Genomic DNA, 25139 nt, shown 5'->3' on the forward strand with positions numbered 1-25139 from the left:
TTGGGCAGTGTGTGTGGTTGGTTGGATGTGTCCCGCTCACGCTGCTGCTCAGTACGCGCCGCCCGCCCGTCTGGCCGTCAGAACATGTCTCTGCACGCGGTGCGGTTCCGGTTCGACGGCGAGCCGGTGAGGGAGGTGGACACGCCCCAGACCATGTCCATGGAGGACGGCGACGCCATCGAGGTGTTCCAGCAGCAGACCGGCGGACGGCGCCGGCCACCGACCGGCTCCGGGTCGTGATACCGCCCACCGGGCACCAGCCAAACTCGGCTCGGGGACTTCCTTCGCGTAAGTGGCCGAGTCGCCCGGAAGACGTGCTATCGCCCAGCCAGAGACCGGGCAGCGATGGAGACAGTTGCGCTCGCTGCCGCCGCCGGTCGGGGAGTGCAGTCGGAGTTCCGCGCAGTGGCGCCGAGACCGGACTCGGTGGGCTCGGGTCGGCCGGGAGGGTGCAGTGCAGCGCTCGGAGCCGGTGCGGCCACGGCGGTCTGCGCCAGCCGGTAGCCGGTGGAAGGCACTTGTCCGCGCGCCGGCGCTCTCATCATCGTCATCATCGCTCAGCGCGCCGCCGGGTGCCGCATGTTCATCGCCTGTTGGTGCGCGTCAGGGACCGAATATACGTTTTACTGTTGTCACCTGTAGAACGGAAACGATGCGGAGCGGTTGGCCGCTGCCGCGCTCGTCGCTCTCGGGGGTCCGGGCTTGTCTACCAGTTTGAATCCACGACGAGCCGATCGGGGCGACCTCTGGCCAGAGTGCGGTCGCTGAAGGCCTCTTGTCACCCTATCTCATCGTTCCTGCTTCCTGCGGCCAGTTCCTGGTCTGCGCAACATGGCGGCACCGTTGGACACCATCTGGCGGCCGATGCGCCTTCCACATTATAGAGTTATGTGATGAAATTATGAATGACCTACGAGTTTCGCCACCTATGCCTCGCACTGCACTGCATAAACGCGGTCATATTTATACTTCTCTGTAAAGGGGCGATCTGTTTTTAGTTTTGACGAAATGTAATGAGGAATGCCGAAATTAGCATAGTGGTGTTCTGGTGAGTGACGAAGGGATATAAAGAAATAACGAAGCATGTATCCAAATCGTCAAAGGTTTTGCCGGAATTCAATCAGTTATGGCGACTAGCGAATGTTATACCAACTACAAACTGTGGAGTGGGATCAGCATTCCGTTTTGCCCATATGCTGAAGGTTTTGCCGGAATGCCTCTCACTGGCGCCACCTGTGCTGATCCGACGAATGGGTTTTGCTGATTGGTCATCGAACAACGCAAACAGGGTTGGCAAAATGTCGGCATAAACTTAGTTTATGCCAGTCAGTGGCAAAAACTAGTTTTTGCCAATTTATGCCGGCAAAAACTGACAAAAACTGACATAAACTGACAAAAACCCTCACTGAAGCATTGTTACAATTCAAGTGTTAGTGCAAAATTTACGTGTAAAGTAATACAATACCAACCAGAATAAAACATTTAACACTATTTGGTAGTCAAAATGCACAAGTACACACATCAACTATCAGAATATGTAACCCCAGTTAATAATTTGGGTGAAATGTTACCAAATGCTTGCTCTTAATCTCCCAGCAGACTCACCTACTCTACCAATCCACATAAGAAATGCCTTGGCTTGAATAAAAATTAACCACATCCACAAATCCACAATCTTTATTCTTTACTTGTGAAAATATTTCTCCTGGATTTTGATGTCTGATGGTGTTTGATTAAAGAGTGTTGACGTTATTCCTTAGTCATCCTCATTCCTTACCCTTTCACTTCGTATTGATTTGTATTGCTTTAATTTTCACATTTTGATGTCAAATTAAAAGTAAAAACATTTCCAGATGTAAGTTACGACAAAAAGGCGCAAATGGCAGGAACTCATTCCATTCAAGTTTATGCCAATTTTTGCCAGTAAGTGGCAAAAACAGGTATGCCAGTCAATTTATGCCGCGGTTAAAACCGGTTAATATCACTTGGTGCCGGTGGCATAAACTCGCCAACCCTGCGTTACGCAAAAAGGTGTAAGCCCAGCTAACAATTTGCCGTTGTTACAACGTCGTTTAAACGTTGTCAAATGGTTACCACAACGTCCCGATTTATCGTTGTGACAACGTAATTTTGTAGACTCCAGACAACGGCGTGACAACGTCATCCGACCATGCATTTGAATGTCATCACAACGTTTCTGTAACGTGGCCGTGACGTCCCAAAACTGTTCTTACAACGTCCCGCCAACGTTATTAAATGTTTTCTGTAACGTACCAACAGTGTTTCTGGAACGTTGTCACCACGTTTCCGCAACGTGACTACAAGGAGTATAGAACGCTTTGGCAACGTCTCTGCGACGTTTTTATCACGTGCGCACCACGCTGTCGCTACTTCGTATTGCCGTCCCTGCGACCCCGAGTAAACGTCCTAAACATTTTCGCAACGCCCTCAACGTGTTCGCAACATACTCAGAATGTGTTTCCGACGCTCTCTTCCCGTTCTCTAGACTTTTAAAAAAAGGCATGTAAGAAGTGTATATTTCAATACATCACACAGGTCAATTTACAAAAAAAAAAAACGACGGCGGCGGCATCGGTGATGGGGCATGGGGCAAAGGGGCGCCCCCATGGGGGCGTGGGACGGAATTGGGTTCTACCGGCTCTGGCGCTAGCCGCTAGCACGCCAGAACTGGTGGAAGTTCACTTCTTCACTAACCCTCGCTGGGAGGATGAGGATCACTCGGCGGACCGTTAGGCACCGGCTCATTTGCGGCCTCGATGTCCCTAGGCAGCTGGCAGTGCTTGACTAGACGGTCTGCGCACCCCCGTTCCGGTCGCAGCTTCCAGACAACCACTTCGCTACTGCATTGCCGACAGTAGGCCTGCCACAAGGCGCGCTGACGAGTTGCAGGACGTCTGCGGGAAGACATGAGGGAAAATCAGACATTCAATTCATGAAAAAAAAAATCACAAAAATACCTGCACCACTTTCCGTAACAGTGCGACAGGCTAGATCAAACATGTCAACACCTTAGAGGCTAGAGCTACAATGAACTATAGCCTAGACCGCACGATATTACAAGGCACAATCTTGCAAATGCTACTCGTAAATGGTACTTTGACTTACCAGTCAAAACAACAATCGCATCAAACGCAGACAACTGGCGCTATCTTTCATCTTCCAGCTATCTCAGTCGCGCCCGCCGCCGGCCCTCACTGCTCGCTCGCGCCGCGTAGACTGCGGCTCGGCCGGCTGGCTCTGAACGCCGGCCGGTGACACTGACGTCACGGCCCCTCAGGCGAGGTCAGGGCGCGAGCCACCGTTCGCCTGAGTGGCGGCCCGCGTGGCTTGCTGGCAGCCGCGGATAACAGCCGCGTTTACATAGGGATAGTTGCAAGCCTCTAGCTCCGCCTGTGATGTTGCAAAACATGCCAATGACGCTTTGCAATTTACACATGTTATATATATATATATATATATATATATATATATATATATATATATATATATATATATATATATATATTAGAGAGAGATAGAGAGAGAAAGGTATCAGAATTTACTTGTAAAAACACCGCTAATTATTCAGTACCTATAATGTCAAGGTTGTGAAAAACCGTTTTAACAACGTGTTGGCGACCACCAGCTGACAACGTGAACAGTCCAAGTGTTAAAATATGTCAAATTTAACGATGAAAACTGAATATGCGCATTGAAAGTCAAAGGAAATGCATTATATGGCCATATATGTCACCATGCATTATCAAAAAATAATGCTGCAAGTGCGCGGTTGCTGCAACGTACCAATAAAACGTTGTCACCACGTTTTACCACGACTTTCGGACCAAACCATGGCTTCACAACATTCAGAACGTTGCTACAACGTAATTAGAACGTAATTTCGCAACTTACCGAAACACGACGTTGTGACAACGTGGTAGTAACGTTTCCTGTTAGCTGGGAGGGAGACTGGGAGGTATGGGCCGGTTTTGTGAAATGACATTTTCCTTCCCATGAGCAGTAGCTAGACCTAGTTTTTCACTTTTGCTACGTAATAATGCATTTCATCTGTTAAGTGTGCCTCATTCATGTCAGGCATCTGGGATCAACCATCTTGTCTCGAGGTAACTTCTAATAAATCATGCGCCTTTTCGATCCATCAAAATACCCCGGGAGGTATGGGCCATGGCCCGGGAGGTATGGGCCGGTGCCATGTTTTATATTCTACTCTCGACATTGAGCACAATACTCGTATCTGGGAATTGGGATCTACCTTGAGCTCTCTACAGGGTGTTTCACTAAAAGTGTCAAAAAGTAAAAGGTCATAATGCACATAATAACAATGTTTTCTACGGAAATTTGCATACCATTTCATCCGCAATTGTTGGACATTTGAATATATAAAAACGATAGCACCGTCACTCAAACCTATTCCACATATCCGCCCTTCTTTTGATGCACCGTTTCGGCACGTGTCCGGAGGTGCCTCACAGCCCTTTTTCATCTTCAGCGTCCAGACTGTCGGCAAAGCCTTGAATGGTGCTCTTCAGCTCCCGAAGTGATGCGACTTGAGTCTTCCTCAGCTCTGCGAGAGCTACTGACCAAAACCAGAAGTAAAACGGTGACAGATCGGGGCTTTGCGCTGGCCAGAGGCGGGCGGCGAGGCAGCTGATTTTTCGGTGCAGGAACTTCTAATCCAGCCAGTTCCTGGTGGTTACAGCCATTATAGTGGCTGTTTTTGATAACTTGTAAGGCCTTGGCTATTTCTGATGTTGAAATTAGCTTCTTGTTATCTTCAAAGACCCTCAAAAAGACCCTGACCTTTTCAACGGATTCCGCCGAGAGGTGGGGGACCCCGTCTTTTTTGGACTGCGACCGGCATCGAAGGAACCCTTTTAAACCTCTCAAGAAGCCATTTGAACCTTTTATAATCTGGAACGTAGCGAGGTGAGAGAATAAAACGTTTCCTGAAAAGTCGGCATACGGTTTCAATGTTTCTGATGGCACCAAAGGTAAGTGTAATTCACCCCTCCTGTTGCGGTGTAAATAACCTGTTCTTGTTCTGCATAAGGAAAAAAAAACGACTAGTAACTTTGGCCTCCTGCCCTCGCTCCGTATGAGTGTAAAATATATCTTAAATGGACAAGGCATAAATGTCCAAAAATTTGCAACCAAGCCACGTGCGCATACCACGTGATTTGCATATTTTATATAACTTTAATAGGCATTTACTTTTTGACACTTTTAGTGAAACACCCTGTAGGAGCCCAAGTACCGCATTAGCGGCCAACAACCCACTTCATGGAGGTCAGTTTGCCACATATTGTGTTGGGTAAGCTCAATCACGCTCCATGACATGAGACAAATAATATTTTTGTGCACCTAAATGCGATTTGTACTTAAATTTTTTGACCACGCACGACAAAAAGATAACTTATTGAAGAGGACATTCAATGAAAACATCGTTTTAATAATTTAGGATCACCGAGGGTGGGTGGCCCGAACCTCCCGGTTAGGACGCCAGAATATGCGTCGCATCTCAGTGCATAATCTTGCAAGAAAGCTTCAAATGGTCTACCCAGCCTTAAATTGCATGCTTTAAACTTGATGTTAGCGGTGGTGTGACATAATAAAACGAGCCTGGTTCAAATAAATCACGATTTTCTGCATCTACCATAGTTTACTCGAAGAGGGTGAAAACGCTTAATCACCGCTCACTGACAAGAGAGACTGAGGATGATTCGGAAAATCACGTGGGTTGTGTAACAAAATGGCTGCTACCAGTTTACGCCGTCAAATTGGAAAATATACGCAAAACGTCTTCAAAACGGCGATAGCCCATACCTCCAGGGACCCATACCTCCCGGGTCTCCCCTACTTAACTAGTAGGGTGCCGTGCAAAAGTCAGTTGGGAGTTGGGACCCAGCTGACACGTGCGCAGCCAGAATCTGCTGTGGGCCCTGGCAGGCTTAAGTGCGGCTTGCCCAATGTTTCAGTGGGGCTTAAGTCCGCTAGGGCTCGGGTTCAACTCAACGTATGACACAAAACGCCGACTAAGTCCGTGCTCCCCCGGAGGCATGCCCGCTCTGCGAACTCCAGACGGCCGTATATAATTTAGCCCTATTTGTGACGATTGGCGCCAGCCCAACGTAAGCCTGACGCTGCACGTGATTGACACGAAAATGCTCATGTGTGAACAGACGAACAAGTGTCGCTTAGCTCCGGGTTTACTCCAGTCAGCCGAAGCAGACAGCCGGCCGGATCAGCCCGCGCTCCGCCCAAGTTGAGCCTGATTTTGATGGGCGGGTCTATGTCGGGCTGAGCTGGAGCTAGCCGCATTGGGGCACATCCGTGGCCTGTCCCAGTTAAGCCGTCGTAGAAAAATCATTGATGTTGATCCAAGTTGGCAAACCCAAGCTAAGCCCAAGCCACCCGACGTTTGCCAAGTTCAGCCCAAGCACATTACTGGCTGGGCACTGGAGACCGTCTCTGTGCAGCCGGGCAACACAAACTGCACGATAAGGTAGAGTGATCTGTAATTTGCCAGCAACACAAACAGGCACAAACTGAGGCGGTATTGGACGCGCGCGCACTGTCACAAACAGGTCCTCGGCCCGCTGACGTGGAGCAGCTCAGGGATACAAACAGATGACCACGCCCAACGGTCTCACGTACAGGCGCAGTGCCATCTTGGTCCATGGGTAAAATGTCCTTTGATTCGGTTCCCAAGGAGTGCTAGTGTTTACATACATTACGCTCACTCCTATCTGCACCCGTCTCCGCTGAGGTAACCGAACAATACCGGAATAATCACAGTGCCGTCTGACGCGCCCGGTCGGCAGCATCAGACGGAGCTCCTCTGGAGGTTCACATAAGACATATCGCACCACGTAACACGCAATGCCCGCGCTGGCCGACAGCAGCAGCTGGGTGCTATCTAGAACCCTGCAGACTTCGGCGGCAATCAGGCCGCCTGTCGGCCCATCACTGACCTAAACCTGTGGGCCGGGCCGCCGCGTGTGGCGCCTAGCCGTCCTCGGACGGCGCGTCCCCGCAGTGGACGGCCGGCGCCTTGACGCGCCGGTGGACGCCGGCTATGGCTGACTCGGACGGCTCCTGTGCCCGAGACGGCTCCTGCGAACCAACAGCCACCTCCGTCAGTGCCGCGCGGACAACACCGACCAAACCGTCACCAGCTGCGGACCTACCCCCCCCCCCGTCCAACCTCGCCAAGTCCGTGGCGCTCCTGCACAGAATGGCGCCTTCAGCTTGCGTCCATGGATCAGCCGCGCTGGCTAAAGGGGGGGAGGGTACTTACCGGGTGTTGGTGAGGCCGAGGGGGGGGCACTGACCGGGTGTTGGTAAGGCCGAGGGGTTGGGGTCACTGACCGGGTGTTGGTGAGGCCGAGGGGTTGGGGTCACTGACCGGGTGTTGGTGAGGCCGAGGGGTTGGGGTCACTGACCGGGTGTTGGTGAGGCCGAGGGGTTGGGGCCACTGACCGGGTGTTGGTGAGGCCGAGGGGTTGGGGCCACTGACCAGGTGCTGGGGTGTTGGTGAGGCCGAGGGGTTGGGGCCACTGACCGGGTGCTGGTGAGGCCGAGGGGTTGGGGCCACTGACCGGGTGTTGGTGAGGCCGAGGGGTTGGGGCCACTGACCGGGTGCTCGTGGCGGACGGCCGGCGGCGGCACCAGCGGAAGATCGGGCCCTCCGCCGTAGATGGCTTTTAGGTAAGCCCAAAGCTCCGCTGGCAGCTGCACGTGGTCAGAGCCGGACCGTACCTGAGAACAGAACAGACGGGCCAGGAGCAGTGGTCAGAGCCGGACCGTACCTGAGAACAGAACAGACGGGACAGGAGCAGTGGTCAGAGCCGGGCCGTACCTGAGAACAGAACAGACCTGTACCTGAGAACCTGTACCTGAGAACAGAACAGACGGGCCAGGAACAGTGGTCGGAGGCGGGCGACACAGACGGCACTGGCTCTCGCCCACACTAGCCTGAAACCGACTCAGACCTAACACAGACAGGCACTGACACTGACACTGGCACCAGTACTGACAATGACAGACTGGCACCAACACTGACCTGACACTGAGACCAGTACTGACAATGACAGACTGGCACCAATACTGACCTGACACTGAGACCTGCACTGACCTGCGGCACGCCAGCGCGCGTGACGGCGATGTTTGAGTTGTCGATGGTGCCGGGCGGCTCGACGTCTCTGCCGCGCGCCCAGGCCTCCCAGCGCCGGTACCAGGCGGCCGAGAGGGCGGCTGCCGGTGGCGCGCCGCTCGCCTGCAGTCGCCGGAACTCTGTCAGCTCGCGCGCCCGGCGCGCCAGCAGCGCGTCCCACTCGGCGCGGCAGGGCGCGCACTCGAACAGCGCGTTGGCGACGGGCCCGCCGCCGAGCGCGGCGTGCAAGTACTCCCAGCCGGCCTGCGGCAGGCGCGCGCAGGCCGCCTCGGCCGGCACGGCCAGCTCGGGCAGCAGGCCGCCGTGGCGGCACAAGAAGTCGGTGTTGTCGATGGCGCCCGGCTCGGCGAACGTGTTGAACCGGCTGATCCACTGTCGCGACACGTAATAGGGCAGCAGCGAGGGGTCGGCCCGCGCGCGGCGCAGCAGCTCGGTGGCGCGCTGCCGGCGCTGGGTGGACGCCTCGCACGACTTCCTGTGGAGACACGGCCGAGCGCGGCTTTATCAGGTGACAAGGCGCCGGGCAGGACAGAAAACACAGCTGCACAGGAAAATGCTTCTAAAAACGCCATCACTAAAAATTTAACCACGCCGGGCACGGGGTAATCCCAACCACCGCAGCCCGGTGTACAATATCTACCCCCCCCCCCCCCCCAAAAAAAAAACTCCATAAATATTGGAGCTACGGAAACAAAAATGGTACCAAACGAAAGACTTCTACGAGACGATTCTTAAGCAAATACAATTTTTGACCTCTGGTCAATTTCAAGGTCAAGGGTCAAGGTCAAAGGCAAAAAAAAACGGCACAGGTATAGGGATATCCCACGAAGTGTTTCAGTGTTTCAGAGGACAGCATAATGCATGAAACAAGTTAAGACGGCTGGGTTAAGACAGAAGAGAATTTGAGGAATCCTACGATGTGCTTAAACTTCGAGATCAAGGTCAAGGTCATGCTTAAAATTGACCTGAAACTTTGCACTTTGTTGTATATCTTGTGCGCTTATCTCCAAACTGTTTTGAAATATTTTGAGGGTTGTCAGGCACCTATTTGTGATTCATATTACGATGCAAGACTGTACCAAGGTCATGGTCGGGCAAGAGTATCCTTGTTGGAGGCTATTTCACCGATTCAAGTCAGCCATTATAATTCAGACTTTTTATATCCTGAAGCTCTAAATGGATGCTTAGAGCAAAATGAATGCCAGATTCGCGATCAGCGGCTACGAATGTATCATATCACACCTTTCATGTGACAAGGTCAAACAAAGGCTAAATAAAAAATAAAAAAATGTCATTAGACGCGTCTTGACAAGACGAAAACGTTGGTACCATAGCCTTAGCTCTAGCGCCATTTTTGCTGAAGTTATTTGCGAAAAAAAAATGAAATTCCACCTCGGGGTCGTTGACCTGACCTCTGACCTAAGGTCACCGAAATTATTTTGGTATTCTTCCCTATGCCATATGCTACAAAACCATGCTCGAAATTTGTCTATCTAAAACTCTATTTTGGCAGCTGTTAGTCAGGGGCGGCGCCACGGGTTTTCGATAGGGGGGGACGGGGACCTGCCTGACCGAAAATCCCAAAAGTAGATACTGATCGTGTATGCAAAAAAAAAACGAGGCACGTAACGCCGCGAAACTTGGTAAAGCCCAAAACACATCGAATGGTGCATCCCGTTTCCAAACTTATCCTAGCCCGGCAGTTGCTGGGGTATTTCGCCACCCACCGTTTGCTGGGGGGGGGGGGCGTTAAACGCCCCCAGCCGATATCTCGAGAACCAATAGGCGCAGCGAAACGCACGAGGCGGCAAACGAAAGAACGCGACGAGACGCTTCAGATGAGTACTTTAAAGTTGAATTTTGAGGTCACAGGTCGGGTCAAGGTCAGGTCAAACACCTGAAATCGGGCTTTCAGTAGCATGGATTTGAGGACTTCGTAATGGGCGCCTCTCGTCATAAACTCTGTCAAAACGGTGCACAAGCCATCATATAAGGTCTACAAGAGTGTCAGCTCCATGTAGGGGTCAATCAAACATAGGTCAGGGTCAAGGTCAGGTCAACCGGGTAGGCACATATCCCCGAAAATCAAAACTGATATTCGCAGCCTGTGACACATGTTTTATGGGTAATTTGGGGCGTAGAACACGATGGTGACATTCATTTTATCATATGTGTACGTGTTTGGCTCAAAAAGTTCAATTTAAGAAATGCATGTATCATGGTCGTGAAGTAGTCACGAGAAATTGCCAAGATTCAGTTCAAGATTTTGGAAAATGCGGAACGATAATCAATAATCGAAGATAGCCATCTGATTGTGCATGGTATTTGCAGTCTAATGGCGTTTACGGCATGTCTGTATGTCTATTCTGTGATTTTATATGATTTTTTGAACATATGCCGTTTTTGGTCGAAAACTCAGAAATCATGACGTCACTAAAACCTCGATATCTCAAAAATTTTCCGATCGATTTTTTTGAAACTTTGGCACAATAAACTTCAATTAATTCCCTACAGGTAGCCAAAATTTGGCGCGCCTGCGGTGCGTCGTTTTTATGCTATGGCCCGGCGAAAAAAGTGGGGGCGTTTAACGCCCCCCCCCCCCCCCCCCAGCAACTCGCGGGCTAGGACACCTAAGAGCGATCACCTTTTCAAGCATAAATCAAAATTTGCAGTCTTGCCAACTCAAAGCTGGTTTCCTACAAGCTGCGAATTACTTAGGTATGATGAGTAGCAGTGCCAACCATTCTTACGTTTCGTACTTTCAAATTTTCAATCTTACGTCTGGTCAGCTTCATGGCTTCACCATCATATACAGTCATGGAGGAAGTCATATGTAGTCATGGAGGAAAAGTGGGAATGTCTTCGGCTCTGACAAGTGCACCAAAACTGCAATATAATTTCAGAATCATGACATCACCACCACCACCTGATCCATATGCAACGGGCAGGGTGCAGCTAATGGCTAGCCGTCAGTGGTCATGTCATCGGTGGTCACTCAAAAGGTCATGCTAGGTCATGGAAGGTCACCAGCCATTATTTGATCACACTTTCTGATGGATTTTACTTACCAAGAGCTTCGCGGGAAAAACGAGCGCATGCATCGTTGAAAAAAAATGAGTGAAAGGGTCTCAGGTCCGGCGACCTCTGCAGGTGAAATGCCCCATGGTAGGATTCCGATTTTCACAGCCGCTGACGTAAGAAGGGGAGTGGGGGGGGGGGTTGGCTCGATTAGACCCCCAGCCGTTCGGCCGCCGACCGAACTTAGTTTTGCAGAAAAAAAAACGAGTGCTATCGAACCCCTTGACGAGAGGGAGCCGATACTACCCAATTATAAGGTCTTGGGCTACAGCGTGCTTTTTTTTTGGTCCTGCCTGTGATCTATCCGAACACTTCTTCCCACAAGTGCTGGGGTTAAATGGCATAGATTTCAAATGGTTCCTGTGGTAGAACTGCCATGCTTGAATTCGACTAATTAGGAATGGAAAATATCCATATAGTAGCGGAAATCTATGGAATTTCAGTAAACTTGGTTTTGTCGGCAATGGGGTCTGGCAGTGGGGTGGGGAGGTAATAACCCTGCCTGGCGCCCAAAAAAGGGGGGCACGATCCCCGAGGCCCTGCCGATCACCTTATAACTACAGGCATCACAGCTCCACACCTTTTGCAGATGGCCAGGACCCCCTGCGATACATCACAACAGCAATCTTTATTCAGAACCTGCCTTGATTAACCAACGATGCATTAAATGCGACGGATAACTCTACAATGCATTATTATCAACTATTGAACGGGCCTCGCCGATAGGGGGGTACTGTACCCCCCTAACTTTCGATAGCGGGGGACCTGTCCCCCCCGTCCCCCCCGGTGGCGCCGCCCATGCTGTTAGTTCACGTTTGTGACGTCGAAATTTGCCGCGCAAGGGTCTAGCAAAATCGACCCTGTGACGTCATCGAGGGGGCTGGGTTCACATTTTTTACTCCAGGAGATGTGAAACTGATGGGGGAAAGGTACTGAACGTTCTGCGCTTCTATCCCTAAGCGCTTGCCGCTTGGGAGCTATCGCAAATATTCGTCACGGGGGGGGGGGAATATTGTCTTCCCGGGCCCGCGAGGGTTAACCCTCGCCCGGCGAGGGGGGTTGATGCTGATGCAACCCCCCTCCCCCTAAGGTTGTTCACAAATAACGTAAAGCGCCCCACTGGGGGGGGGGGGGCTATTCATAGCCCCCGTCTAGTTTTTCTGCAATAACTTCTAAACCGCTAGATGTATCGATGCCAAACTTTCAGTACCTTCGGCTAAATCAATTTGACACCTTGTGTCAAAATATGAGCTTTGTAGCTACCATAGGTCGGCCGGGACGGCCGATTTCGACGCAAAACATTGAACCACGGCAATCGCTCTCAAGAGCTCAGTTTTTAAACTAGATCCACTTTCTTTGCACGAGAGTACTCAGAATAGACTGCGCTATCAAACTGCCATCTCGGATTTTCAAAATTTTGAAAATGATATATATATATATATATATAAATTCAAAATTTATATTTCAATCTTTTTTTCAATTTTTTATGACTTTTCGGAGAAACCGGAATATATGTGATAGAACACATGCTTATGATTTACTCTAACAAGTTGTAGCCAGATGTCTTCAAAAATAGCCAAGTTATAGGGGAGACCCGGTAGGTAGGTATGGTTTTATGATATTACAATTTTCTTCCTGTGGGCAGTGGCTAGACCTGGTTTTTCAATTTTCACTGTGCGTACGTGAAATTGCTCCTCGCCTGGTAAAGTGTGCCTGATATTAGGCATCTGGGATCAACTTTTTTGCTCGGGATAACTTTTAATAAATCATGCGCCTTTTCCATCCATCAAAATACCCCGGGAGGTATGGGGCATGGCTCGGGAGCGAGTTACCTAAATGTGTACCTAAATGAACGAGTTACCTAATTTGTATATCTCGGATTTTTTTTTAATCCGTGACCTAAGGTCAGGCCAGTGGCGTGACCTTACCATTATAAGTCAATGGAGAAAAATGAAAATGCCTCTAGATCCGTGTTTACGCATAGGAACAGTTCAAATATTTCAGAATCACAATGATTTGGACCACCCGTGACGACCAAGGTGTATTTTTTGCTGATAGCCTGTAGAAAGGTCATCCGAGGTCAGTTGAGGCTACAAAAAGATTTTTGCAAATAACTCTCGATTGGGAAGAGATAGAACGCTGGGGATGGCTTCACTGTGTTTGTCTTGTCGAGGCACATCGAATGATATGCAGCATGACCTATTTGGGTCACCACGTGACATTGACCTAAGGTCAAAATTTGACCTTGAACTTTCCAGGTAAAAATATATACTTTTTCGAAGCGACTGAAGGAGAGAAACACGACAATGCCATTGCCATTTCTTCATCTTTGCTGGTTCAAAAGTTATTCGTGAAAAAGTTTTATCAAAAAACAGCTATTTTCACAATGTTTGACATATGGAGGCCAATTTTGATGATGACCTTATCAAAAGAAAAGTTCAAAAGCTATCGACTGCTTTTCCATGCGTTTTTCTAGCTGTCATAGTTCCTGAGACAACGGCATGTTTTCTGAAAAATATAATGACATTTGGCAAATTTTGACCTTTGATGACCTCTGGTGACCCCAATACCGCTCTAAGATGAAAAATGACTGAAATACTTTCAAACGTATGCATTTAGAGCTATCGACTGCTTTTTACCGCGTTTTTCTAGCCCTCTTAGTTTTTCAGTTAGAGGTGGGTGGTACCTAACATATGCCCCCCCCCCCTTCCACTATGGCGAAGATGGCTGAGACCGCCACTGGGGCGTGGGTTAAAATTTCAACTTTCTAGCTACCATGGTTTGGCCGGAAATGACGTCAGAGTGACGTCATGTCGGCCGATTTTGATCACTGAACTCCAGTGGCGCGGGAACTTCTTCCAGACTGGGGGGGGGGGGGGCTAAACCATAATAGAAATCAACCTAGGGTACCCCCAAATCTAGTTTTCTCACCGGTTTTAGGCCACTTATTTTTCAGACCTTGGCCTTTTCAACAACAAAAAAAAACGAAAATATTTTCAAAAAGTGAGGTATTCCCACGGGCGTAGGAACGTCATGAAAAGTGGGTGGGCCACCCTGTCAAGGGGCCTCCTTTTCCAGGGGGCCTCCTATTTTAAGGGGCCTCCAACTTTTGCCTCGTCCTGCTGGCTGCTTTCAAGTATGACCTCCAAATCTAGCTTCTGAGATCGGTTAGATGTACCCAGGGGCGTAACCGCTTAAGCGAACAGTGCGGAAAGTCCGCACCATTTTCAAAACTTATTCCCCCTCCGATTTTTTTTAGAATCTATTTGCCGCAAACGGCGCATGACCCCTGAAAACCCTTACACAAATGTCTTCCTCGTTTCCCAGGTGCCCCCATTAGTTTCATAGGCGCCCTCTTTGGCATATAAGCGCCCTATGTATAGTCATCAGAGACATCCCTATATGTCCCACAGTCAATGTCCCACAATGCGCTGGTTGTCGCATATAATGTGCGCTTATCATAGCCCATAGGCGTCTCTCTTTTATGGACACTTGAAGGCGCCTCTCTTTGCCATGCCGGCGCCCCTGTTTCTTATGAATAAACCCCCATGGCATTGATCAATTGCAGTCGCAGACCTCTATTGCATGTGGACGCCCATATATGTAGGCCTCAGAGGCGCCCCTCTTTCGCATTGAGGCGCCCCTATGGGCTTCATAGGCGCTCCTCTATTGCACGTAGGTGCCCTACTGTCTCAGAACCGCTCCCCTTTGGCATGCAGACGCCCATCTTTCGTACGGAGGAGCCGCTGTGGTTCTTAGAGACGGCATGGTGCTCCCAGACGCAGATGGGGCTCTCGGAGTCGACAGTGTGGGACCTTCAGTCGCTGATGGGTGCCCGCCAGATGTGGACCCTCGGAGACGCCGGTATGGGGCCCTCAGAGATGCCGGTATGTGGCCCTTAGAGACACCGGTGTGGAACCCTCAGATACTTCAGTGTGAAGCCGTTACAATTGCTGGTGTGGAGCTATGAATGCGCTGGCTTAAATCCCTCAGAGGCCGGTACATGGACATTAGAGCTCAGTGAGAGCTTGTATGGTGCCTTCAGTGGCCTTGTGGAGCCGTTAGACATCAACATGGTGCTCTCAGGAGCCGGTGAGTCCTCAGAGTCATCGGTGTGGGGCCTTCAGAACTCCGAGATACTGGTGTGGGGCCCTTAGAGGTGTCGGTGTGGGTCCTTCAGTTGTACAGCCCTCAGCAGACTGCGTGGTAGGTATTCTTTTTTCGACAAAACCGATAATTACTCAAAGGCTATGTCAACAGTCGGTCGGAACTCACTTCAAATAGATGCGCCATGCTCCACTCCTTCGATTGGGTCAATCACTAAACAAAGTATACGGCTTGTGTGGCAACAAAATGCAAAAGTTTGTTTTGGGGGCAAATATAAACTTTTGGGTTTTGCTGCCAAACTGGATGGAAAATGAATAAGATGATAGGTAATGTCAATCTAAGGTGCGGTATCTCGCGCGTCTCGCTGTTACGAGTTTCGAGTGACCGATAGCATAGTATTCGCGTTATTCTCGGTTTTGTCGGAAAAAGAATACCTACCACGCAGTTGCAGAGGGCTGTACCTATAGAGCCTTGAGATGCACAGGTGTGGTGGCCCACAGAGGCGCCGGTGTGGGGCCCCCAGAGCCACCGACATAGGGCCCTAAGAGACACTAGTATGACCCTCAAAGGCGCCGCTGTGTGGCGCTCATAAACACTTGTGTGGAGCCATCACAGGCGGGTGGAGCCGTTAGAGGCCGGAAAGGGCCCTTAGATGCCTACAAGGAGCCTTCAGAAGCCGGCGTGGCACCCTTATGGGGATAAGCGTGTCTACTTAGGAGCCCTTGAGGTGCTCTCACGAGCTCTGTGGGGCCCTACCGAGCCGAAATATGGCCACGGCCAGCTGCCGCCGCATGGCTCTTCGGACTATCATTCTCAGGGACCTCATCTGCCTAGTTTGAATAGAATGGCCTCTCAGATCATCAGTCTCATGGGCCTCCTCTGGCTAGCATAAATAGAAGGGCCTGTTAGACCATCAATCCTAGGGGCTTCCTCTGGTTAGTATAAATAGAAGAGCCTCTCAGACCATTAACCTCAGGGGGTTCATGTGGACAGTATAAATAAAAGGGCTTCTCAGACCATCAGTCTCGGGAGCCTCCCTAGAAAAGTGTAAATGTGGATAGAGGGCCCCCTCAGATTCATTAGGAGTGGACCTCTCTATCAGTCTCAGGGGCCTCCTGTGGCTAGTATGAATATAAGAATATAAGAGCCTTTCTGATCATCAGTCTCAGGGGCCTCTTCTGACTAGTGTGGATAGAGGGCCCTCCCAGAACACCGGTTTCAGAGGCCTCCAGTGGCCAGTTATATGAACAGAAGGGCTCACAGCCATCAGAATCGGGGGCCTCTTCTGACTGGTGTGAATATGAGGGCTTCCCAGGCCATCAGTCTCAGGGGACTCTTCTGACTGGTACCGGATTGAGGGACCTCCTACACCGAAAGTTTTGGGGTCTCCTGTGGCCAGTATGAATAGAAGGGCCTCTCAGTCCATCAGTCTCATAGGCCTCTTCTGCCTGGTGTGATTATAAGGGCCTCTCAGGTAATCAGTCTCAGGGGCCTCCTCTGACTACAGTGTAGATGGATAGCCCTCCCAGACCATCAGTCTCAGGGGCCTCTTCTGACTATTGAGGATAGAGGGGCCTCCTCTGACTAGTGAGGGTAGGGGGCCTCGGCTAGACCGCCAGTGTCAGGGGCCTATTCTGACTAGTGTGGATGGAGGGGCCTCCCAGACCACCAGTCTCAGACTTCTGACTAGTGTGGATAGAGGGGCCTCCCAGACCGCCAGTGTCGGGGGCCTCCCCAGACCAGTGTGGATATTGGGGCCTCCTCAGATCCACTAGGGCCTCTCAGCCATCAGTCTTAGGGGCTTCGACTGACAAGTATGAACAGAGGGCCTCCTTGGATCCATCACGACCCCTTGGAGTCCGTGCGTGGGGATTCGTGGAACTTATTTTTACCGAGTTTGTTTATTCTGGAAGGTGACGACGTCCTCTCAAATCGAGACGAGGGGCCTCGAGTAAAAAGTGGGTGGGCCAAAACACATGGTTGGCCCCCCCCACCTCGAAAAGTGGGTGGGCACTTGCCCACCTGGCCCCCCCTGTTCCTACGCCTATGGGTATTCCGTCTCAGCTGAGTGAAGAAATTACCGTTTTGGCAACCTGGAGTAAAAGTTTTAATCTGCCAAATGAGTTGCCGAGCCAGTGAAATAGGTGGATTTTTCACTTACATGCTTTCTTCCTTTGCGACCCACAACCCCTAATTTGGGGAGGACAAGCTGCCCAACGGTTCCTGGCCTCATGAAACGTTGTGGGGCACCGCCCCCACGGCCGCAGAGTTGTGGAGGCAAGCTTCCCCCACTGCCCCCTCCCCAGTTCCCGCGCCTATGTATGAATCTATGAAATTATGTTGGTAGATTTCCGATTTCGATTCCTCCAGCTGGGGGGGGGGGCTCAAATACATTACGAGCCCCCCCAGCTGAAAAGCTGGGGGGGGGGCTCAGCCCCCGCTACAGTGTTCTAAAATTCGATTTTGGTTGGGTGTGCCGATGAAGAAAAAAATCCTAGGATGAGAAAATAGGAAATAAATAACCGAAGTATATTTGCAAAATGGTGTAATGCCAATTTGTATGCGAACTGATAAACCAGGATTTCATGTCAGAATCTTGACAGGATGTGGAAACAAAAGGATGTGGATTGTGGATGCATCAACAGTCAAGTGACATGTAAACTGGCTGTTGGGAATACATGAAACTTTTTTCAGAGATGAAGTAAAGTTGGTCATTCATATTTTAGGGATGAAAGTATTTTCCCCATTAGGTGTGATTTGCCACCAAAAAGTCTGAAAAATGGAACACTGCCCCGCTAGCCCCCCCCCCCCCCCCCGGTTCCCGCGCCACTGCTGAACTCTATAATGTGGAAGGCGCATCGGCCGCCAGATGGTGTCCAACGGTGCCGCCATGTTGCGCAGACCAGGAAGCGGCCGCCGCCTGTGTTGGGGAATAGGGAATTCGGGACCTCGATTTACGTTTGCGGTCGCTGCATCCGTTACGTTCAGGCTATGTGGACACGGAACCCGGCATCTTACGCAGAATTGAGTGGAGAACAAGATGAAATCCTAAAAAATCCTCAGATACAAGGAACTAATACGTTGAACCCTTATAAGTCAATGGGGAAATATGAAAATTGCTATTTTGGCGCCGAGAATGATCTGAAACTATCTCAAGCATATAGAATCATGATTTCATGCACTCCTTGCAAGGTTCTATGCTTCATATTTGCATTGTTGCCCTTGCGTGACGTCATTTGTGACGTCACAGGGGTCACAATTTTTCTTCAATAACTCCCGATCAAATTGAGCTAGCGAGTCGGGAAAGCCACCAATACACTCAGGAAGACCTGCCGAATCGAATGATATGCGACATGACCTCTTTCGACCAACTTCGTGACCTGGGGGGTGCTGACCTGACCTTGACCTGAGGTCAACACCCTAAGTTGACCTGATCCGAACAAAAAGTATATCACTCGATGCGCCTGAGCTAGCTGAACACGATGATGCCAAAATCGCGGCTCTACGGCCATTTTTGGCGAAGTTATTTACCAAAAACCGAACCCGTGCTTTAGATCACTTGATCTGACCTCAGAGGTCACCGGTTGACCTGAGACCTTTAAAGCGGGTTCTTACAAGTCACTCTGCATTATACTTTGCCGCATACGACCACTTTACCGCTTAATTCTAGTTTAATTAGCGGCGCATTAGCGAGGTGGGTTCAATCAACCCCCTCGGCCGGGGCGCAAATTTACAAACTGTATACACGTATTCGGAGACCGAGCCGTGACGTCATGCCAATGGGCGGAGTGAAAGGCTGTAGCGGCGCTTGGCAGGTGACGTCAAGTGCAGGGGCGGAGCGGAAGACTCGCGGATCGTGGAGCTTACCTACTTACTCGATGAGAAATTGTAATGTTGTGTTGAATATTTACAACTAGCTAAAACCCCTGATCTTGTTTGGGAAAATAGTTCATCCGAAAGACCAGGTTATACTTACGATAGCATAATTGGTAAACACAGTTGCCTGCAAAGTTTGAATGTCAATCAGACCGGTCGTCCACTAAGCGCCTGTGGCCAAGTGGTTATGATCCTCGCATGTCACCTAGAGGAGCCGCGTTCGATTCTCGGGGCGGCGAGTTTTTCTCATGAGCTCCGGCCTCCGACGTCTAATTGAACGGTTTTACGTAAGCCTATAAGTAATATAAAGCAAACCCCTCTTGTTGACGAACGCGGTTGGCGGCTCACACGCATGTTGCAGGTCAGAGTGGGTGGTATGAAACGACGCGTCTCGACCGTCTCCGTGTTGTTTGCTAGGTGTGCACGCTGTCAGTGCACGGGTTTTGTGCATTTCGCCGAAAATCATTCTGGATTCTAATGAAATCGGACGTCTAAATAGGCCGACTCGGCGGCGCTCTGAACGGCAGACGGCTTAAAAGATCAACTTGAAACTTATACGCCCGTCTAGCGGCATCGATTTTGGCGAGGCACTTTTCGGATCTCTAACTATGCTCCAAAATGTCGAAGATCCGAAAAGTGCCTCGCCAAAATCGATGCCGCTAGACGGGTGTATAAGTTTCAAGTTGAACTTTTAAGCCGTCTGCCGTTCAGAGCGCCGCCGAGTCGGCCTATTTAGACGTCCGATTTCATTAGAATCCAGAATGATTTTCGACGAAATGCACAAAACCCGTGCACTGACAGCGTGCACACCTAGCAAACAACACGGAGACGGTCGAGACGCGTCGTTTCATACCACCCACTCTGACCTGCAACATGCGTGTGAGCCGCCAACCGCGTTCGTCAATAAGAGGGGTTTGCTTTATATTACTTATAGGCTTACGTAAAACCGTTCAATTAGACGTCGGAGCTCATGAGAAAAACTCGCCGCCCCGAGAACCGAACTCGGCTCCTCAATGTGATATGCGAGGATCATAGCCACTTGGCCACAGGCGCTTAGTGGACGATCGTTCTGATTGACATTCAAACTTTGCAGGCAACTGTGTTTACCAATTATGCTATCGTAAGTATCCTCATCCATGATACTCGTCGCATCACATCAATCAAACAATCAAAATCAATCACGCTGCAACCATCTATACCAATACGGCCTTGGCAACGATTGTTTACAAACAAAATCGCGCGCTCGCCGCACTGCGCCGCCCGCGGCGCTGTGAAAACAGCTGGCTAACCAACTTCGCTCCGCCCCTTCTCTGACGTCATGGCCGACGTCACGCCAGCGGCTGGTGCAATTTGATTGGCGCTCCGAAGGCGTGTATGCAGTTTGTAAATGCGCGGCCGGGGCAAATGTAGGTCCGGCGAGTGAATTTGAGGAATTCTGAAGATACGTGATGATACGTGATATACGTGATACGTGATACGCCACTGTGATTTTGATGCAAAATATTGAATTACGGCAAACGCTCTCACGAGCTCAGTTTTAAAGGGACCCTCCCACCTTCAAAAAAGTTTATGAATTGGCATGAAAGTGATGTCGCTCGGTTCAGAAAGAGCGAAAACGAATAGGTATCTACCAAACTTCACCGAAAAATATTCACCGGTTTTCAAGATATTAGACTTTTACTTTTGTTTACTTTTTGGGATCTCCGCTGTTCCTAGCGACTTTATTTGGAAGCAATAGTTTGGCAGCTGAAAGTGCGGCACTTGTTGCGCGCAAAGCAGCATATACCATAGCGTGCTACAAAACATTTTAGTCAAACATTTAAAAATCGTTAAATATCTGCGCTGACGTCACACATTCAGAGGGGTATTCCTATGCATTAGCCCCTCTGAATCAAAATGCTGCAATTTTGAAATTCAACATTTCCGATTTCAGGCATTTCTCGATGTTGTGAGTGCCGAAACCGGTAATTGTGAGCCAAGGACCCCATTTTGGCTATCTCAACTCAAATCTAATGTTAAGGTGGGAGGGTCCCTTTAAAGCTAGACCAATTTATTCGCATGAGTGGACTACAAATACACGTAGCTATCAAACTGCCATCTCGAAATTTAGAAAGTTTGAAAATATTGAACAATATTCATTTTCAATTACAAAAATATATTTTATGATTTTTTCGAAAGTTTTTTTTTATTATTTTTTAGCAAAAAACAGAATATATGTGATAGAACACACACTGATAAACTACTCTAGCAAGTTTTAGCCCAATATGTTCAAAAATAGCCAAGTTATTGTCATTATTGCCAAAATTTTACAATTATATATTTTTCAAAACCATTTTTCAGTACGTTTTTAAGATCGTACAGCAAAATGAATGGCACCATCGTGTTCCTGAGCTCAAACCGCATCTGATAGGCACCCTGTTGTTGAAATAAATTCATTTTCAAAATTTGACCTTTTCTGACATGAAAGTGACCTGACCTCCGGTAAATTCAGCTGAAAATGAAGTCAAATGACACAGACGACATTGTCTTCGAAATCTACGAGTAGAATGGACCATAAAACATGCGTCACGTGACCGATACATGATACACAATTTTCGTGACCTAGGATGACCTGGAAAATTCGAAGTAAAAGTTCGGAACCCTCAGGAATGGCTGCTACCAGTTTACGCGGTCAAATGAGAAAAAAAATACGTAAAGCTTCTTCAAAGTTCTGCGATGGCCCATACTTCCAGGGGGGCCCATACCTCCCGGGTCTCCCTAATACCTACACATCCCTAAATCGTTTTTGTTTTCAACGTACCTCAATACACTGTGTTTTAGCTGAAGCTGTGTGTTTGGCACTGACGGTCAGCTGTAAAGGATGACTGCGCTCGCTCCGCAGCGGAGCGAGCGCGGCAGTGCGCGCGTCCAGCAGCCTCGGCCGCCGGGGCCGGCTCACCTGTAGAAGAGCACGTACGCCTGGCAGGACTGGACGGTGTCGGCGCCGACCTCTGTCACGTACTGGTCGTCATACTCGTACCAGGCGCCGGACGGCTCGTTGAGCGCGTAGGCGGTGTAGTGTCCGGCGCCGGCGGTGCCGTGGTGGCAGACGACGGCCGCCAGGTCGTACACGGTTACCTGGCCGCGACTCTGTCGGTGAAGGTAGGGCGCCATGTCCAGGCCCACCAGCGGAAACTCCACCTGCGTGCCCAGCTTCGTGGAGAACACCAGCTCGTGGCGGAACCGCTTCAGGTGGATGGTGAGCACCTCGGGCAGCTCCAGCACGCGGCACACCTTCAGGCCGTTCCGCAGCTTCTTGCACCCGCCGCAGCTGTACATGTTGTCGCCCTTCAGCTCGTCAGAGGAGAAAAACGACGCCAGACAGTCGTGCAGCGAGACGCTGGGTCCGGAGAACCAGGATGCCAGCCACGACCACAGCCACGGCCCCCAGGCCTGGCGGGCGTTCAGCTGCACGCAGGCGGCGCCGCGGCCGCCGGCCGGCTGGGCGTGCAGCACAGACAGGTGCTCGCGGCTGGGGATGGCCAGCGACAGGTCCTGGAAGGTCTCGCGCGTGGCCGACACGCCGTTACAGGTCAAGCACTGCACCGACGACAGGATGCGCCCGTCGAACACATCACAGACGATGCTGCGGTAGCGCAGCCGCCGGCCGGGCCGCGGCGCGCCCACCGCCGGCGACGCAGAGCGCGCCGGGCTCGGCGGCGCCGACGGCTCGGCCGGCAGCAGTGGCGCCGACTCGGCGTCGGCAAACTCCATGTCGTCGGCGGCCGGGAGCGGCGCCGAGCGCTGGGTGTACACGTGGCGGCGGCGGCGGCGGCGCGGCGCCGCCGACTCGCTGTCGCTGGAGCGCTCACTGACGCCCGAGTCGGCCGTCTCGTAGTCACCGTCAGTCTCGGCGTCTGAGAGCGCAGAGTCCGAGGCGCTCGCGTCGCCGCCGTCTGGCTCGGTTGACCGCTCGGCGTCATCCTCAGGCCGCCAGGCCGCCGGTCGGCGCAGCTCGTCGTGCAGCACGTCCATAAAGCAGCGCAGGAACTCCTGGCTGTCGTGCTGCTGGAAGCCGCGGAACTGCGGGTGCGCGGAGCGCATCGCCTGCAGCACGGCCGTAGGCGCCAGGCAACTGACGCGCCGCCGGCTCCAGATCTGTTGCACCAGGCGCAGGTAGGCGCGCGCCAGGCCCGGCTTCCGGTCGGTGGGCACCAGCCGCTCGCAGTCGAGAAAGTAGCGCGTCAGTGGCGGCAGATTGGAGAGCGCCTGCAGCGCCGCGTTCATGTAGCACGTGTTACCGATGTTGCGCAGGCCGGTCAGTCCGCATGGCGGCTCGGCGTCGCTCTGCTCGTCGTCGTCCTCGCTGGAGCCCACGTCGGCCACGTCCACCTGATCGACGGCGACGGGCGCACCGGCGCCGCTCACCGGCGGCACGTTGTTCTCCAGGTAAACCTCCGTCTGGCAGTTATAGCACCAGACGCGCATGGTGGTCACGTTGAGCGCCAGGCAGTGATGCGGCAGCTGGCGGTGGTGCTCGGCGCTGTGGTCCTCCCGATCGCCGCAGCCGAGCTTGGCGCAGCCGGCGTGCAGGCAGAGCCACAAGTTGGGCTGTTGACGGCCGCACCAGTCGCAGGCGCCGGAGCGCCGGCGCGCCTCCACGTCTGTCGGCGTCAGCTCCGACCCGATAGAGGTCACGTGTGCGCATCGACTGCGGCACGGCGCCGACAGCGGCTGTTTCGACATAGCGCTCAGAGTCCGGCCGGCGCCGCCTGCAACACGCCACAGACGACAGCGACTGTCAAAGTGGTGCGGCACGAATCACACTTGGACCATATCACATTTTATTGAATAGTGCACACAAAACAACTATCTCTTCGGTATGCTCGCTCAGGGCAGTTGGTGAACAAGCCAACCAAGCTGATCGTCAGTTTTCAACACCAACTCGCCTGCGGCACAGGCCCCAGTGCCCTTGCGGCATTGCAACATTTATCAAATTCCTCTCGTTCTCACAGCAAGTCAGGACATTCGCAAAGAAAACGATCCAGTGTGGCAAACCAATTGTTGCTTAGAGGTCAGCGCCGAGTGAAGCCCAGAGTCCAGCGGCACGACTAAGACGTGGCAGAGGAAAACCTGACCGCAACTGTTCCCTCGTCAACGGTTGACTACGGCAATCTACCAAGGGACTGGCGCATGGACGACGTTATCAAAACGTCATCTTTTCAAAAATTAGTGTTCATCTTTCCAAAATCGTGATTTCCTCACTTCAGAGTGAAATTGGCTTCATCGTTGTCAAAAATAGCAGAATCGTTGCCATTTTTGGCACGTTTGACAAAAAAAGCACATGCTAAAAATGACAACGATTGACCAAACCTCCCCCGACTGATGTCAATGTCACACAGCTGAGCGGTCGACTGTCCCATATCTAGATTCAGGATGTCAAACAATATAAAATTATACAAAATTTGTTTTAAAAGTGAGTCAAACTTTTTCTGAACATTTACCGTTGAATCTACATCAACATTGACACGCATTTCTGTTTCAGGAGCAATTCAATTAGTGAATTATTATTGAATTAGTGTTTAGATTTTAGAGTCTGGCTGTGATGTCACTCGAAATGAACCGGTTGAAAATTAGTGAGTGTTGGATAATTCCGAGCATATTGACCTGAAAATGTCCTTAACCGTAACTACCGTATTTATATTACTTTTACGACTGGGAAGTACCTAACCGACGATTAAAAATTCCAAATTCCAGAATCACAGATCACAGCAAAGTGCGCCAGTATGAGAACACTTAGTGAGATATGGCAGCACTATTTGCGTGAAGTTAAGTATCAGGGAAATGTTATTTGCAAAAGACGAAATATTATTCAAAGTGACGTCATATTAAATACCTTAAATGC

At 50.8% G+C, this 25139-nt stretch overlaps 2 protein-coding genes across 8 annotated transcripts in view; one reads left to right on the top strand and one right to left on the bottom strand.

Annotated features, from left to right (window-relative positions):
• Positions 1 to 635, top strand: part of LOC122385381 (small ubiquitin-related modifier 3-like) — a 45289-nt gene extending 44654 nt beyond the window's left edge. For both annotated transcript variants that reach the window (XM_043373607.1, XM_043373606.1), the window contains exon 5: positions 82 to 635. In XM_043373607.1, the coding sequence (XP_043229542.1) occupies positions 82 to 240 (159 nt within the window). In that variant the 3' untranslated portion in view covers positions 241 to 635. The remainder of the gene's footprint in view (positions 1 to 81) is intronic.
• A 5884-nt stretch (positions 636 to 6519) lies between these two features.
• LOC122385382 (ubiquitin carboxyl-terminal hydrolase 20-like) lies at positions 6520 to 25026 on the bottom strand. Of its 6 annotated transcripts, none has more exons than XM_043373610.1 (5): positions 24998 to 25026; positions 22194 to 24006; positions 8156 to 8669; positions 7657 to 7779; positions 6520 to 7134 (listed from the first exon to the last, which is right to left on the bottom strand). In XM_043373610.1, the coding sequence occupies exons 2-5, from the start codon at positions 23978 to 23980 to the stop codon at positions 7027 to 7029; spliced, it is 2532 nt and encodes an 843-aa protein (XP_043229545.1). In that variant the 5' UTR covers positions 23981 to 24006; positions 24998 to 25026; the 3' UTR covers positions 6520 to 7026. The 6 variants fall into 6 exon arrangements, with proteins under 6 accessions (XP_043229545.1, XP_043229548.1, XP_043229544.1 ...); XM_043373613.1 differs by having other exon boundaries at positions 24961 to 25020; XM_043373609.1 differs by having other exon boundaries at positions 24942 to 25019.
• Positions 25027 to 25139: the final 113 nt, after the last annotated feature.

This window comes from Amphibalanus amphitrite, unplaced genomic scaffold, assembly GCF_019059575.1.
Source record: "Amphibalanus amphitrite isolate SeventyFive unplaced genomic scaffold, NRLGWU_Aamphi_draft 000216F_arrow, whole genome shotgun sequence".
Taxonomy (NCBI): Eukaryota; Metazoa; Arthropoda; class Thecostraca; order Balanomorpha; family Balanidae; genus Amphibalanus; species Amphibalanus amphitrite.